General features: G+C 36.0%; 1 protein-coding gene and 1 long non-coding RNA gene across 6 annotated transcripts; one reads left to right on the forward strand and one right to left on the reverse strand.

The window, feature by feature from the left end:
- The first annotated feature begins 4,386 nt into the window (after nt 1-4,386).
- On the forward strand, nt 4,387-7,431 carry LOC131022870 (uncharacterized). Its single transcript, XR_009101442.1, has 2 exons — nt 4,387-4,780; nt 6,555-7,431. It is a non-coding gene; the product is annotated as an uncharacterized LOC131022870 (long non-coding RNA).
- A 4,158-nt stretch (nt 7,432-11,589) lies between these two features.
- On the reverse strand, nt 11,590-17,396 carry LOC131023973 (probable E3 ubiquitin-protein ligase RHC1A). 5 transcript variants are annotated; one of them, XM_057953638.1, is made up of 5 exons: nt 17,035-17,372; nt 16,419-16,947; nt 16,283-16,337; nt 11,975-12,002; nt 11,768-11,859 (listed from the first exon to the last, which is right to left on the reverse strand). In XM_057953638.1, the coding sequence occupies exons 1-3, from the start codon at nt 17,323-17,325 to the stop codon at nt 16,303-16,305; spliced, it is 855 nt and encodes a 284-aa protein (XP_057809621.1). In that variant the 5' UTR covers nt 17,326-17,372; the 3' UTR covers nt 11,768-11,859; nt 11,975-12,002; nt 16,283-16,302. The 5 variants fall into 5 exon arrangements, with proteins under 5 accessions (XP_057809624.1, XP_057809623.1, XP_057809621.1 ...); XM_057953641.1 differs by having other exon boundaries at nt 11,590-12,002; nt 17,035-17,396; XM_057953640.1 differs by lacking the exon at nt 11,975-12,002 and having other exon boundaries at nt 11,590-11,859.
- Between the last annotated feature and the right edge of the window lie 418 nt (nt 17,397-17,814).

Raw genomic sequence — 17,814 nt, forward strand, 5'->3', positions numbered from 1 at the left:
TAGTGTATGCATAATATCTTTTTCTAACACTATTTTCCTTTCATATAACTGAGTATTTGACAAGTGGCGTATATGTTTGTATGTTATCAAGGGATGTTACTTTCAAAAAGGGAGGAAGATCAAGATGGAGATGAGCGCGAAGGAAGCCCTTTGAGAGGTTGATGAGGACTTTGTCGGAGTGGATAAGCCAGAAAGTGAATCGAAATATGTAATGATCTTAGATACTTGATACTTAATTGGTTCATTCGGATGATAATGTACGAATATTTTGGATAATATATAATATTGTTATTGTTGATTTTATCATTTTGTTGTTTTAAAGTTATTTATTTATTTCTTGATATAAATAACATAAAAATTGAGAAAAAAATATTAAATATTAAAGATAACGGTTAAAATCGTTATAAAAGATACAAAAAACCGTTATCTATGTCTTACATAGATAACGGTTTAAACCGTTATAAAAAGTATAAAAAATTGTTAACTATAATATGGAAAAAAAATATTACATAATACATAACGGATAAATTCTAATACATAACAGTGGAAAACCGTTATCTTTGTAAGAAAAAGATAACGGTTTAAACCGTTATAAAAAGTATTAAAACTGTTAACTATAATATGAAAAAAAAAATATTATAGAATACATAACGGATAAATTATAATACATAACAGTAGAAAACCGTTATCTTTGTAAGAAAAAGATAACGGTTTAAACCGTTATAAAAAGTATAAAAATTGTTAACTATAATATGAAAAAAAAAATATATTATAGAATACATAACGGATAAATTATAATACATAACAGTACAAAACCGTTATGTATAATCAATATAGATAACGGTTTCATAACCGTGATATATGTATGTTTATATTGTTATCTTTTCCCTTCATAGATAACGGTTTTTAAACCGTTGTGTATGACACCTATAATAGATAACACCACTATACACAACGGTTTTTTTGCTCATAGATAACGGATAAAATCCGTTATCTATGAGCGTTTTTCTAGTAGTGTCGGTTGTTCCCCTTCCCTTCTTTGGCTTATCACTTTGCCTAAGGCAAAGTGTGTGAGTGGGAAGGAGGATTGTCTTTTGTTGCTTTTCTGTTTTTGCTTTTGTTTTTGTTGTGTCTGTGCCTTCCTCTTCACACCCTTTGCCCAAAGCAAAGTGTGTGAGTGGGAAGGCACCCTTCTGTAAAAATGGGATGTCCACGGTTTGGGACCCCCATATTCAGGCACTTGGCTTTGCCCAAAGTGTGTGAGTGTGGGGGCCTCTACGCTGTCCCATTTTTTTAGTTTGTTTATTTTTCGAGTCGGGCCAAGCATGATTTGTACTTGTGATTTGGGCATGATGATGATGTGCTGTATATGTGGGTATGACATGCCTATGCCTAGTGATAGTAAGTATGACGAATTTAATTATGTTGGGCACATACCCTGTGAGGATTTGAGCTTTGCTATATGTGTTTATCCAAGCATGCTTTTCTTTTCTGTGTGATTTTGGTTCTCTGTATTTGAGTGGAACTAGAACTTGCTTGTCTTCTCGCCGAGGCCTCATTGAGTTGGTTTTAGGATCTTAGATGACTTAGACGTTTCTTTCACTTATCCCTGTGCCCAAAATGTAAAATCTACAAACTATCCCTAGTCAGCCCCCTTTAAGCCTGATCGTTTCTTTGAATTATCACTTTAAAATTTGCCCATATGAATTGTCAAATGAATTAGGACAGATAAGAAGTCAAATGAAGGGAAAGTAGTAGAAATATGATGTGGGAGGGGTTGTGCCTATGGCCACAGATTACATGTGCCCCTATAAGTGAAAAGAAAAGAAAAATAATGGACTAAAAAAAATGAAAAAAGAAAAAAATATATATGTTAAGTCCAAAAGTTGTATGTGCGTAGGCCCGTGAGAAGTGGGCATAGTTAGATACAAAAAGGGAAGGGTAGACGTGCCCTAAACTAAATTCATTTGACTGAGCCCAGAGCCAAATATTTCCTACCTATGCCTAAAAGCTACATTACAACCTAATAAAGACCCAAGGATGAGATCCTATTACCGATATTTTTGAGAGGTGGAGATTTGAGAAGACAAGCAAGCCTATGGTGAACGCTTAGGGCAGAGAACACGAGCGATACATTGAGCCATATACACAGAATGATGAGCGGATTGGTGAGGAACCCCTATGTGGCCAAACATGTTTCCTGACTTGCTTGAGGGCAGAATCTGTCTTTATCTCACATGAATGCATGTTTAATTCTTTGCTCAGTTGCTTGTGCTTTGATTGCTTTGGTCCATTTGGTGTCTTTTTTTCTTTTTCTTTCTTTATCTTGTTTGGGTAAGTCACATTTACATGCTTGAGGACAATGTGTGCTTAAAGTGTTTGAGTGTGACGAGCCCATTTTTCGTGCTTTTTTGTGTTTGTTTTTAGGTTTATATCGAGTCTTTTTGCATGTTTTTAGTGTGCTTGTGCCTGGGAGGGCATGTTTTGGGCACAGGAAGTGTGCAGGAAGCATAAGGAAGAAACTGGCTCCATTTCGCGAAAGAGGCAAGTACCGGACTGCAAGCAAGGGCACAGACCATTCTGTGCCCACATCGAGTACCGCACGTGATCGGGTCGTGTTTGGGCAGAGGCCCGGAAGAAGCCACATGAGCAGTTACCAAGGGATTGAAGGCAAAGGAAATGAGGCTAAGAGAGAAGTTGAAGTTTGGCACAGCTATAGTGAATAGGCACTAGCGGGAGAATCTGCCCCTCGGGTCCAGAAAAGGAAGGAAATCCACTTACCTTCCACAGCCGAGATTCATTGCCATACCGGAGGCTATGCAGATCCAAGGGCACACTATGGAAGGAAAGAACCAACCATGCAAACCCTAGCCCAGCTGCCGCCTGTTCTGGACCAAGCCCTAACCCATGTCTTCTCTATAAATATAGATGCACCTGCCAGAGGAAGGAGTTCGACGAATTCGGAAGTTAGGCAACATCTAGCTTCTCGGAGAGCTCCGGCGGTGTACTATTCCAGGCTGACCCCCTACGCGGCCACTTTCATTTAATAATTTTCCCTAGTTTTTGTTCATGTGTTGAATGATTGTGAGGCAAATACACGGCCACAGGCCACTTTACTTTTCTATTTTAAGTTTCGTTCATCTATGACCGGGGTTGGTGCCGGCAAGTACTTTGTTTGATTTACGCCTAGACAATTTCCAATTCAAGTATATTTTTCTTTACTTACTTTGCTTTTATTTTTACGTTTATGAGTAGCTAAGTTCCTTAGCCCGGTATGGGCTAGTTAAGGTTGATGTGGGATAATCATAATTCGTGAGGTCGAAACGGGCACATGAGTTGTGCAGTCACATTCCCAAAGCATTTGGCCTGATGCCAATACAACTTGGGGAAACCTGGAGTTTCAAGCGGACGGTGATGCTCTGGGCATAACCAAGTTTCAAGCAACAAGTGGAACCATTAATGGAGAAATCCGGTTCCACATAGTTCGTCAAATGTGGAAAAGGTGATCGTATGTCTTCGGACATACTTATGGGTCATTTGGGTCCGTCAGCCATATTGAGGGCACGGATGAGGATGGGGTAGGCTGCGCACGTGACGAGTAAAAAAAGGGGTGTAACACCCCGTACTTTTCCCTATGTTGAGAAATAGTGTCTTAACACTAATGAGAGTACTGAGATGTCGAAATACGAGACCTTTTTTTTATGAGCAGATAAGACAGATTGTCTTTAAATAGAGTTATGAGGGAATAAACCAATGATAGAGTTAGAGTGAAGAGATTCGAGAAATGAGTTGAGATAGAGATGCTGATTGATTTGAGCTGAGATTTTATTTTATTTCCAACTACCGGGAATAGAGTTACCGGATACCGAGTTATCAGAGATTGACTGACCTATTAAGAAAATAGGAATAATGAGTTTGACATAGAGTCGAGGAAGAAAGAGTGAGAACCTTGATGAAAAGAGTCGGTCAGAGAGACGTCTAGTTTGTTTGTGTTTGCCGACTGCTTTGATGTGATGATATGTGAATTTACGTGACTGATTGATTATGTGATTTCTGTGACGTGTGTCATTATGACCAAGTTATTATGATTTTTATTTGAGACTTTAGCACTTGGAATTTTGATTAAGTTTCCAAAGCAAGTGCGGTTTATTTTTACCGAGAAATCGAATGATGTCGGTTTATGAAAATTTTTCCAAGCATAATATTTTTTTAAATTATTTTTCCTACGATGAGGAATATTATAATTGAGTGAGTGCACTAGTATTAGTGCTATAATTATTTTATTTGATCACATGAATATTTATGCTATGGTATTTTATTAATGAGTAATATTTCCATAAATTTTGTGATTATTATTTAATCACCCTTCTCACACTATTATTTAATTTCCCAAGCATGTGCCTAAATACCACAAATTGCCAAGTGAGAGTGTAGAGATTGAGAGTGTAGAGATTAGAGAGAGAGACTAAGGCATTAATTGCCAAATATTTGATAAGATTCACAAATCTTTAAAAGATTAGCCAAATCCTCACAAATCTTGCAAGCCAATTCTCTCTCTTCTCCACCCCATTTTCGGGCATCTCTCTCTCCCCTTCACCCCTCATTTCCTCCATTGTCAACCATTGGAGAGACCTTCGGAGCTTCCAAAAATTATACAAAACACATCAATCCACTCCAAAATCTTGCCTAAACACCTTCAATCTCCTTGGATTCAAGAAGATCATTGAAGATCGGCTTCAAGGCTAGAGAGAGAAAGCTTGATTGTTGGTGTAAAGTTTGGGTAAGTGACGTATAAATTCATAGATATGACTTGTATGAGATTGTATGTGAGTATTCTTGAGAGATTGAAGCAAGAAATCACCCCTCCCTTGTTTTTGAAATTTTCGATCAAATGGGTCTTCAACCCTTCAAAAAAATTTCTTCTTCTTTCCTTGAATTGGGGTGAGAAAAGTGATCTATGTGATGTTTGGTGATGATTGATGTGTGTTTTGAAAAGCTATGCTTTGAGATGTAAAAATCGGATGAGTTTAGTTTACCCCAATTTGGGAATTTTTGAGTTGATGATTAAAGTGATAAATTGATGATGAAGATGAGTCCATGAGATGTATATGATGATGATTAATGGAGTAAATTGAGTATATGATGTCAATTGATGATTTTGATATGAGTTAGTTTAATAAAATTAGGGATATGTGAATCTATGCTCTAACTTGTTAATTGATGGATTATATGTGAGATAAATGGGTTAAAATTGATAGATCTATGATTGGATTAAAGATTCATGTGTGGTTATAAATTTTCAAAGAGTTTAGTTTAATAAAAATTAGGACTTTCGTGTCTATGTGTCTATCAAGTGATTTAGCTTAAGATATATGTTTTTGAGCATGATAGTAGTGTCTTTTTATTTTTGATTAAGTCTATTATTGGCTAAGTAAATTTTTGACTTGAGTTAGTTTATGTGAGTTTTTTAGTTATGTGATGTAAGAGGTCATACATGAGTGTTTGAGTAATTTTGAGCATGAGAATGAAAAGAGAATTGAATTGATGCGTTCGTTGAAACGTTTCCCTTGAGATTTGAGTTAAAATGTAAAAGAGGAGAGTTAAATTGAGTATGATAAGTTTTATAATGTGTTTGAATGTTTGTGAGTGTTATATGTGTTTGAAATGAGCTTTGATTGGTTTTCTTTGAAGGAATGTTGAGTTGAGCATTTAAGAGTTTGAGATGAGATTTTGGTGATTTTCGTAGGCCTACTGACCTACTGTGATCGACGGTTTGTCGATGTCTAATTTTAAGTCCCTACATGAGTCTTGAGAACACCGGTAAAATTTTAAGTCATTTGGACTTCTTTTACTATTTTTATAAAATACAAAACCTAAACTGCACATTACCACCGAGAATTTCAGAGAACAGAGGAAAGAGTCATTCATTTCAGTAGCTTCCTGTGTGATCTGGCTTTCCAAATTTTTATGGTATTAACCTTATTGTATTAACTAGATATCCACCAAATTTGAGGCCAGTTTGACATCATTTACTATTTTTCAAAAATCAAAGTTTTCGATTGCTCAAAACTGCCGAATATGGTAGATCGTGGTAAACACGACATAACTCCCAAACCACTTGGAGTTTTCGACTCTACTTTTTTTTATATGGAACTAGACTCGAAGAACTTTCTTTTGGTATGAGTCTCGAGTTCAGGAGATGTCGGAGTCAGAACAGGTTAATTTTTGAAGTTGAATCAGTGTATAAACAGATCATGTTTTGATGATGTTTGATTGTATTTTCTTATGTGCCTTACGTGTTTGTGTTGCCTATGTGTTTGAGTGAAAATTAGACGAGTCTTATATGAGAGATAAATCGAGACTTAGAACCATGATTTTCTTGAAACCTATCCTTGAGCTTAAGGATTTGAGATGAGTGGAGAGTTTATATAGAGTTGAATAAGGAGATAGAATATGAGATAGAGCAAGAGTTAAGGCATGAGATTTGTTAATGAGTTTCTAATCGAGATTCATTTTATGACATGAACCTTCGATGATGATGATGATCCCTGAAGACACGAGCAGAGAAAGGAAGTAAGTAACTCCGCTTTGACGGGAGATTTTGAGTAAGGTCTTCAGGTGGGCAATATTTTGAGTATACGTATATCGTAAGAGCTTTCTAAAATGATTTGATAATGATATTTATGAGTTTATCAAATGTTGAGTTAAATGATGTTTGAGAACTGTTTGACTTGCCAATTTTTGATGTTGAGCTTGTATGTTACCATCTACTGATGAGATGAGACGAATTCGGATCCTGCTACAAGCGGGGTTGTGTACACAGAGGTGACCGCGAGCCGTCTTCGGGTCGGCCGGTCACGGTACTTGAGAGGGAGGCCTACTTCTCAGTACCTTTGATGATGATAAGTTGTAGATGTGGTACATACATGGTGAGTACTTTGATAGCGCTATCGTTTCTTTATGATATCATGATTATGAAAACTGCATGCACAGATTCAATTACGCTAACTTTATTTCTGTGTATTGCTGAGATGCGGCAAGTTTCAAACCTATAGCTCTAAGAGCACCTTTCTTGTTTTTCGGCGTTTGCCCACTGAGTATTATGTACTCACGCCCTGCATGTATTTCTAAATGTGCAGGCTAAGCGGGGAGCGAGATTGGTCTGGTGCTGGTGGGGAACCGTTTCAATCGATGTGATCATATTAATATTGCCGTTATGATTGATAGAGTCTTGATGATTAAAAATACTTCGTTTCCTTTCGAATCAAGTAATATACTCACGGTTATGTGTCTTCATACATATAATCGGTTCGCCTTTTGCTGCGATACTCTGCATATTATGCTTCCTTATGAAAAATGAGCTATACACATTTTGTTTTTGTTCGCGAAATTCCTGATAATTAAAAAGTTATAACTACGTTGACGATTTTACCCTTGGGTTCATTTATGATGATTTTCCTTGGCATGCTTTGATGCGAGCTTCCGCTTGATGTTCGACTTGTTCTTCTTATCTTTTATTCTTTTAAAAATAGTTGTATCGATACTCGTACCCCGCTATTGCTAGCGTCGGGAATCGGGCTGCGACAAGGGGCCCAGCCTATTGACTGCTATCTATAACCAAAGATGCGATCGCACAATGAAAATCCTTGAACCCATGACCGAAAGAATTATCCCATATCACACCAAGACTATGCCCACACCGGGTTTCTTTTATTACTGACTATTTTCTTGTGTTTTCTATTTCAGCATTTGCATATTGCCCATAAATAGATTTCAATTCTGTTTTGGCCACAGGTTGGCAAGCGACACTTTTGCCCAGAGACGGGCAACCAAATATAAAGCTTGTGACACGAGTACTGTGATACACCGATTCCCTGTGGGTTCGACCCTATTACTTGCCATTAATACTAACCTTAATTGCAGGGCATAGGAAAATACAAATATTATTTGCCCGAAGTCTCACGACGAGCTTCGGCAGTGGGCTTTCGCCACTTGACCTTCCTCTTATTCTTTGAACTTTTTTTTCCTTAGATTTACAAATCATTTGACATTCACATACAACATGTAATCTTAATTAAGATATTAAAAATAGGTGAAGAATGAAAACGCCTTGAAAAAGTAGTTGGCATACGGTCTAGGCTTGATAATTTTGGACACGATACGAAAGCATGTTATGAATAGGGCTGGCAAAGCGTGCGTGTCGGATCATTACCGGGTCAACACGATAACGACACGACACGATAAGGTCAAACACGAACATGACCTGTTAAGAAATTGCTCGACACGAAAATGATACGATCTACACAAGCACGAACACGACACAAAAATGATAGTAACACGATTTGAATCGTGTTGAAACGACATGAAAACGACACGATCTAGTAAAAACTTGAATAAAAACGGCCTGATAAAAATACGATAAACATAAGAATTAAAATAAATAAGGAAAAGGTATGAAACTTGTGTTTGCTGAGCGGCAGAACAAATGATGAGATTAGAAAGAAAAAAAATTCAAAAAGTCATAACTCCTAACTTTAAAATAAGAACAAAAACAATATTTAATAAAAATAATAATATTAATTTTAACGGGTTACACGAACCCGATACGGAATTATCATGTTCTTATTAGGTTGACACGATAAGGACACGAACCTGATAAGGCTTGACACTAATCCCTTAATTTCGTGCGGTTTCGTATCGTGCTTTCGTGTCGTGTCCAAAATTCCCAACCCTATTTATGAAATCACAAGATATTAATGTGTTAGTATTAAGTCTTATCAGATTCGTGTCCTTATCGTGTCGACCTGATAATGACACGATAATTTCGTGTCAGATTCATGTGACCCATTAAAATTAATATTGTTATTTTTATTAAATAATTATTTTAATTTTTATTTTAGAGTTAGAATTTTTAACTTTTTGGAGACTTTTTATTTCTAATATCATCCTTGAATCGTTCGGATATAATATATTATTGTTATCGTAGTGCATGTCATGTTTAATAAGGTTTTTACCAGATCATGTCATTGTCGTGTCGTGTTGACATGATTTAAATCGTGCTTCTATCGTTTTTGTGTCGTGTTCGTGTAACTTATGTCGAACAGTTTCTTAACAAGTCGAATTCATATTTGACGTTATCGTGTCGTGTCGACCCAATACTGACCTGATACGCAGTCCTAATACAGTCCACTATAATTGATGTTTTATTTTTTAAAAAAAAATTGTCCTTTTTAATTTGCATTTTATATGCTTTAGTTTAATGTTGTAATTATTAATTAAGATTTAGGTTGTCTATTTAGAATATATAATTATTTTTATTATTTAATTTTTACTTTAATTAGTTAATAATTTATTATCAAGGTTGATTATTAATTTAAAGTTGGAGTATATAATTTTTTTTAAAAAAAATTATGTTTTTTCGAATAATAGTAGTTAATTATAATTCCTATTAGGGGTTATTGCCAGAAAATACATATACTTTGTCAATTTTCTGGTTTATATCATGACTTTATAATTTGGCCAGAAAATACATCAATTTTCAATTTAATTACAATTATAACATGACTTTACAGTCTGGCCAGAAAATACACCAAGTTTCAATTTATTCTCAATTATAACATGACCTTATTTAGATTATTTTTCATCATAGATGTATTAATATTTATTGTATTTATATTAAATTGTTATGTACAAAATATTTATAATTGATTGATTAATTTTTATAAAATTAAGTTAGATGATTAATTATTTCATAATATATATATATATATATATATATATATATATATATATATATGTATGTATGTATTTTTAAGCCATCAATATAATTTCTTGTTTTATATATATATATATATATATATATATTTGATTTTAATGTTCTATTAATATATTATATATAATAAGTATTTATTTATTTAAATTATGAAATTATAAAATATTAGGACCAATAAAAAAATTACGTACATATATAATAGAAACTATGTTAAAAAGTGAATAATATTATATATTATTTACATATAGATGTATATTTATGAAATATATATGTATTTATATATAGTATATTGTGAGATGAAAAGAAAATTAAAAATATTTAATGTATTAAACTTGATATTATTATACTAAATTAATTACAAGGTCATGTTATAATTGAGAATAAATTGAAACTTGGTGTATTTTATGGCCAGACTATAAAGTCATGTTATAATTGCAATTAAATTGAAAATTGATGTATTCTCTGGCCAAATTATAAGGTCATGATATAAACCAGAAAATTGACAAAGTATATGTATTTTCTGGCAATAACCCCTTCCTATTATTATAATAACTTATATTTTTATAATAACATTATTAAAATAATAAAAATGATCGTAAGTCACGGTGAGACATAAAAGACTACGAGAATTGAATAAAGAGGCAAATATTAAAATAATCATTTTGCTTAAACAAAGGTTAATAATAATCATAAAAATAAAAATATACTAGTTCTAAATACTTTAACCAAAATATCCTTATATTTTAAAATTTATCAAAATTTTAAATTACAATACTTAAAATTTGAAAAGAAAATAAAACCCCAACCCATTTCCATCGTCTCCCTCTTCCAATCAAGGCACAAACTTGTATTTGCTGTCGCCGGCAGGCTACATGACCGCCGCCGACACTCGCACTTCTATTATCAATTTTCATACAAAAATCAAAACAATATCATAGAGAAAGAATCGAAAGAGGTTGTAGAGAATAAGGAAAAGGAGGTGGGGACGACGAAGACGAATGTGGTGTGATTGTCGTTGCAGAGACGAAAGAAAAAAGGGGACGGCGGCGGGCCAAAAGTACTAGCAGAGTATAAGAAGAAAATTAGAGGGAGGTAGGGGTGGGAAGGGCCGATGGTGCCTGCTTAATTGGTGAGAAAACGAAAAGGGGAAAGAGTGTTGGGTGGGGGGGGGGGGGTTCGGGTCATAAGCGAGAACAGAAAAAGGGAAGGGGACGGGAGGCCCAGGAGGGTAGGGTTAAATTTTAATTCCTTTTTTATTTATTATGCTCTCGGTCCACTTCAATTGGCACACTTGCCTTTTTTGTTTGTCTCACTTCAATTGCACTTTCCAAAAATAGCATGTGGTCCCTACCTTCTCTACACATATTAAACAAATGGCCTCCACCTACTTTACACACTCAACCCTTTATTCTTAATCTCCGTGCCCAAAGTAAAAGTGCCAATTGAAGTGAGACGGAGGGAGTATAATTTTAGTAAGGATAAAATAATCTATTTACACAAAAAATAATTTAAATTAATATATTTTTATTTTTGTAATTGTAATTAACTTTTCCTTCAGTAAACTGGTTATTTAGGAGTATTATGCGGAAAAAGAAGACGTTGGGAGAGATTCACTTTTTTACTTTTAAAAAATACTCCAGTATGTAAATTTACAATATCAATAAGCTTCGACTAGCTGCAGCATAATTTAGTTTTAGTTCCCATACATCGAAAAATTAGAATTCAAAGTATGCGAAAACTTCTCTTTTTGTTAGCAAAGTGAATTAATATCACCAACAGTACCAAATCCAATTTAAAAAAGAAGAGAAAAAGATAAATAAAGAAAAAGTAAGGTAGATAAATGCAAATTTTGGTTTGTCTATATGAATAATCGGGTCCAATTTTTTTTTTTTTTTTTAGGAGAATCGGGTCCAATTCTATATATTTACAAATAAATTAGATAAATTTTCCCACATATAGTATCCTCCAATCTCCATTCAGTCCCGCTAATTCCAGACCATATTAATTGTGAATGATTGAACCAATTGTTGCTCCAGCTACTTGAGACCTTCGAGTTATATTTCATTTTCAAAATCATAATTGTCTCGCTTCACCTCTCAACAAAATATTTAATTAATTTGTTATGCGCATCTGTGAGTACTGCCTAATAAGTAAAAACTCGTGGATGAACATGAACGAGAATGAAAATACGTACGTACATACCTGCTTTCTTCCGCATCTTTCTCGTCAACTGATATTAATGAGTGAAATAATACAATTTATAAAATATAAAAAATATTTATTAAAGTAAAAAATATATTTTAATCTTATTACTAGTATAATAATTCACGATCATATATGAAGCTCATTAAATCGTAATTTAATTGGTCATTTTGATCTACAGCCACGAAAGTTATTAATTGACTGTAACACCCCGCTTTTTCCTAGCTAAATTTAGAGTAATTTTTAAACTTAGAAGTCATGATGATTCACGCCGGATATAAAGAAAATGAATTTATTTTAATTCCAACAAAAATGATTTACAAAAAAACATTTGTAAATTTAGTAATTAAATTTATATGCATTGAATATTTATTTAATTTAGCATTCAAACATTTTCATGAGCTATTTATTTAAGCAAACATTGAACGATTATTACAGTTTTCATAGTACAACCCGGAAGATTTTTATTTTATTTTATTTTACTCCCACTACTCCCACCCATTTTTTTTAAGCTTTCATCTTCCATCTTTTCCACCTCCATGATTAACATCACCATCAAAAGCCTTCCTTTACACATCCTTTTCCACCTCCATGATTAACATCACTACACCCACACCCACCTAACATCCCACTACAACCACTACACCTACTCCTACACAGCAATACACTATACCCACTACACCCACTACACCTACTCCTACACAGCAATGCATTCGTCCACTCCTCTCTGTCTGCCATATCTCAATTATATTAAACCAAGGAGACTTTACTCATTCTAAAAGACATGTTGCATTCAAGAACTCTTATCTGCATTCAAGAAGGCAAGAACGCTCAAAAGAAATCCAGACAACAACGACTCAACTCCATCCAAAATTCCTTAAGGTTTCATTTATAAATTTCCTTGATTAATTCAGTTTGCTCACAATCACAGCATCTAAATTTCAGTTCAGCAAACCATTTTCATACTTAAAAGAAAATCATTTTAAGCATGCAACTCATTCATTGATAAACATGCGTAGCATATATTTGTGTTTTCTAACAAGCAAGAAACTGAGTAAAGAAATGAACTTTACATATGTATATACTTTTCTTTACATACATGAATGAACATGATTAAATGAAAATAGAATAAAATGAGTTTTGAAGCCTTAAATTTATCTTAAATTTTTGGAGTGGGTTGTGTGCGATTGGAGTCGGGGGACGTCAGTTGATGCTGGGGTCGAGAGATCGGCGAGAGTGGAAGAGGGAGGCCAGGGCGCGGCAGCCTTGCTGTTGCTGTCGTCCGGCCACGGACGAGGGGGAGTTCAGGTGACTGGTCGGAGCGGGTTTGGGTGGAGGTTAGGGCTCCGGCGGGTGGCTCCGGCTGCTGCTCGTCGGCGGGAGTCAAAGAGAGAATTCTGAGGGAGATATGAGGGCGGCGATGGTGGCAGCATGAAGCTGCTGCCGTCGGCCAAAGTTCAGCGGAGGGAGGCAGAGCTCGGCGGCCTTGGCTGCTGTTGCTCGACCACTGTCAGAGAGAGAGAGCTGGTGGCGGCAGCTCGTCGCTGCTGCGTCTCCGGCGAGTCTCCACGGCGGCGGGTCAGTTTGATGAGTGAGGATGAGGGAGAAGGGGGTTTGGCGTGAAGTGAGGATGAGGGAGAAGGGGGTCTGGCGGAACCGAAGTAAAGGAGAGAGGAAGATGATGTGGTGAGTCGACGGGCGGTGGCCAGTCGCCGGAGGAGGAGCCGCGGCGGCGGAAATTCGAGGGAGCCGAGAGAGGGAGAGGAGAGTGTTGCTGCGCATCTGCTATGTGTGTGTGAGTGTTGTGCGATTTATGGGGGAGAAGAAGAGGGGAGGAAGACTTAGGGCTTGGTTGGGGAGTGGGCTTGGGTGTTGGGCTAGTGTTGGGCTAATGTTGGGCTTTAGGTTTGGGCTTGAGGGATTTGGGCCGAGTATTTGGGCCGATTTTTATGAGTGATGGGCTTCGATTTTTAAATAGATTTGGGCTGCGATTTTTAAAAGCTTGGGCCGATTTTTAATTTTATTTAGCTGGGCCCGATTTATTTTATTCAGTCTGGGCCATTCATATTTTATTGAGTTGGGCCTCATCTTTTAAATTTATATGGGCTATTATTTATTTAAGCATGAGCTCTATTTCATCTATTTAAATGGCTTCCCTATTTTATTTAATTAGACTATTAATTAGTTTGATTAATTATTTTTAAAGACTTTGGATTGCCTTCAATTAATTAAATTGGGCTTTCTTATTTTTAATTAATTGAACTATTATTAGTTTGATTAATTTATTTAAAGGATAATTTTTATAATAATATTAAATTATTATTAAGTGCATATTTTAAGTAATTACTTATCATATGCTAAGCATGACATGACATTTCATTTGCATCATGAAATAAAAAGTATTTATGATTTAATTGGTTTTATTTATAATTCCAATTATTAAAGAAAGATGAGTAAGAATATTGTTGGTGTTCTTAACTCAAGAGAAATATTTTTAATTATTTATTCATTAAATTTTGAAAACCCGGCTAAGTGAATCATAGAATATTAAGCACTACACCATGACTTAAGATTAGAATTCAAGGAGACCTATTGAGAATAGATTTCTTGTAGGCTTTGTGATGACCAGGAGGATTAGCGCTATTTTTCCAAGACAGGTTTATATGTGTATGATCTTCAGGCTTTGCCTATCCAGGTGGGCTTACTTTCCAAATGTACAAAGTATGATTGAGTTATTAAGCTCTAAATGTTTTCAATGAAATGCAAATTGTTTATTTAATGTAATGAAAACCGTTTATCCAATAAAATATTTTGTGCACTCTGCTCTGTTTAAGGCTCGCATAAGTTAATCGATCGAGGTTCTCTTATGACCTAACACGTTGTTTGAGAATTGTGTACACCTATTAGCTGACTCGGTGGGTTGATCTCCATTCGGGCACTAATCATGTATGAGGCGTTATAAGGGTGCTCGACGGGATGTGTTCCGGAGCATTGGGTCCCAAATGGGAACTTGACTGGGTTACGCCCTCAGTTCAAGTAAAGCGGGAGATATGGATCCGTCGGTGGCTAAAAGGTCCGGGATCACAGCGAGTAACGGAAAGGGAGTGTGACATGTGCGCACAAATGAAAAATGTTTTAACATGCTTAGAAGTACTTCTTTCATTTTAAAACCTTCTAAGTCATGTCAAGTATAATTGGATAAACTGCTCTTACGAAAATATGAAATGTTTATGAAAATGCATGCCCACTAAGTACATTAGTACTTAGCCCAAAAATACTTTCAAATGTTTTCAGGTTGGCTGGCTGGTGCTGACGGGACGGAGCTGAGGCTAGAGTTAAAATTCATATGTTAGACTTCCGCTGTAGCAATTACTCTTATATCAGTCTTTTGTTTTCTCAACTTAAGATGACTTCATGTCGAGCTTAAATTTGAAATTCTAGTTTTATGCTAATGAATGTTGGTTGTCAGAAACATGAAACAAAACTTGTGATCCAAAGGGGCATAGCCCGACTTTCTATCCTATTTTGGGTTTTATCGAGGTATTTTCCTTGTTTATTTCTATGAATTAGTTGCACCTCGATTATATTTATTCATTCAAGAATTGGGGTGTGACATTGACCCATTTTCACCTATAATATAATTCACATGCAATCACCTTAACTTTTTAGTCGTGAATTAACTCTATTTTGCCTACAACATTCATATCCTTAAAACTTTTTACCCGTGAATTAAGGGCAAAACTAAAATTTAAGGTAAAATAAACTACTCCCTTTGTTGTGGAAAAATAGTTCCACATATTATCTTTGATAAATATATATATATATATATATATATATATATATATATATATATATATAGGGTGCGGTTATAGTGAGAACCACAATTATCGTGAGAACATAAGAACCAATAAAATTACTGCATCTGCTATACAAATTAATGCATCCGCTATTAAATTTAATGCATCCGAAAAAATAATTTTTTTGCTCCCTTCAAGATTCGAACCCAGCACCTGCATCCATCCACCAAGATGATGCATCTACCGTAGATCTTGATGATCAAATGGCTTAAAATGGTTCTCCGTTCTTTTTTTATTAGTGGTTCTTATTTGAACCTCTCCCTATATATATATATATATATATATATATATATATATATATATATATTTTACACGATGGAGAGTATTCTTTGTATCTTTTTATATATATAAAAAATCTTTATGACCATATTTTTTTATTTTTATACATATTATTTTTACTTTTTAATAAAAAAATGCATATTTTCATATATTAAGTCTAAAATAATATTACCTTCAATTTAAACGCCGGAGCTAAGGCATGGGCCAAGAGCGCCACCACGAGTTACCTGTCACGATCATCAATCATGATGTGATCGACGAATCATTTAAGAGAGAGAGAGAGAGATGTATATATATAGTATAGATACCTCCGCGAGCGATGTTGCCATCAAGAAAATCAAGGCAGAGATTCGCCCAATTCAGAAGGAAAGTGAATGGCCTCGACAAGAATACTTGCGTCCACCTCCAGTTTCTAGAATCTTCTTCTTCTTCCTCTTCTTCGCCTCTATACCCAAAATCTTGAAGATCATAGTCTTCACCCGGGAAGAAGAAGTTGGTGTCGTTGTGGCTGTCGGATCGTTGTTGCACCTCATGCCGACACACAGGGCACGTGTTGTGCATGTGCAGCCAGGGCATGATGCAATCGTCGTGATAGAAATGCTTGCACGGAAGCTCCCTCACTCGCACCCCCACCTCGAAATCCTCCTTGCACACCGGGCAGCACCACTCGCTCTTCAGCAGCTCCTCGCTCACCTCCACCACCGGCAACTCCGCCTCCGCCTGTTCGGGCCGGGCCAAAACAGGCCCGCTTGCACGCTCGGGCCCGATGAACTGGAGCAGTACCCGGGCGCGGCGACTGCTGCCGTCATCGTCTTCGGAAACATTTCTTGATAGGGGCTTTTGCATAAAAATTCGATAATTTCACAATTTTATAAAAATAAGAAAATAATTATTGGTAGGGGCTGAAGCCCTCCTTCGCCTCACCTGTGCCCGCCATTGGTCGTCTTGGCGGTGTGGCGGGTCCAAGATTCGGGCGAGGGCGTCGAGCACTCGCGCGCCTGGAGAGGGCTCCGGGCCGGACTCGAGGAGGGGCCCGGCCCTGGAGACGTCGAGCTCGTGATGGATGTGGCCGAAGCAGCGCGGGCATAGTATCTCGGCGGGGTTGGTGGTGGTGGTCCGGATGGAGCGTTGGCAGCGGCGGCACCAATAGTAGTGGTGGGTTCTTGCTCTTTGAACGCCGTTCACTACGACGGCGGGGCGGCGGGCCGTCGACATGATTGGTTTAATTATTTGTGGGAATGAGATTTGTGTGGGGTTTTTATATGTGTGTTTAGTTTGTGCATGGAGATAAAGGAATGGCTTTGCATGAGAGATTTCTTCTGTTTGAGGGGTTTTTGGTTTACCTTGTCTTGTTTTGCCTAGTCTTCTCAATCACCTCTCATAAAAGAAAAGGATGATTGCGTGCGAAGCTAGCTCGTTAAAAGGTGTATCACCTCGTATAGTTAATCGAGCCAAAATACTATTTTAGCCAAAATTATTTAGTAACAAAAAAATTTATTCATATAAATTAAATTATAGAAATAGTAGTCATTAGAATAAACGCATAATATTAATAAAATGGACAATAATTAACCACAACATAAAATTAAATAAATCTTACACTGAACTTAAACTTGAACTTGATAGCTAACTTGAGTAATTTAAATCAAAAGTTACATCATAACCGTGTCACACTTAGTCAAATAAATTCAATTAATAAAATAT

This window comes from Salvia miltiorrhiza, chromosome 4 (genome assembly GCF_028751815.1).
Source record: "Salvia miltiorrhiza cultivar Shanhuang (shh) chromosome 4, IMPLAD_Smil_shh, whole genome shotgun sequence".
NCBI lineage: Eukaryota > Viridiplantae > Streptophyta > Magnoliopsida > Lamiales > Lamiaceae > Salvia > Salvia miltiorrhiza.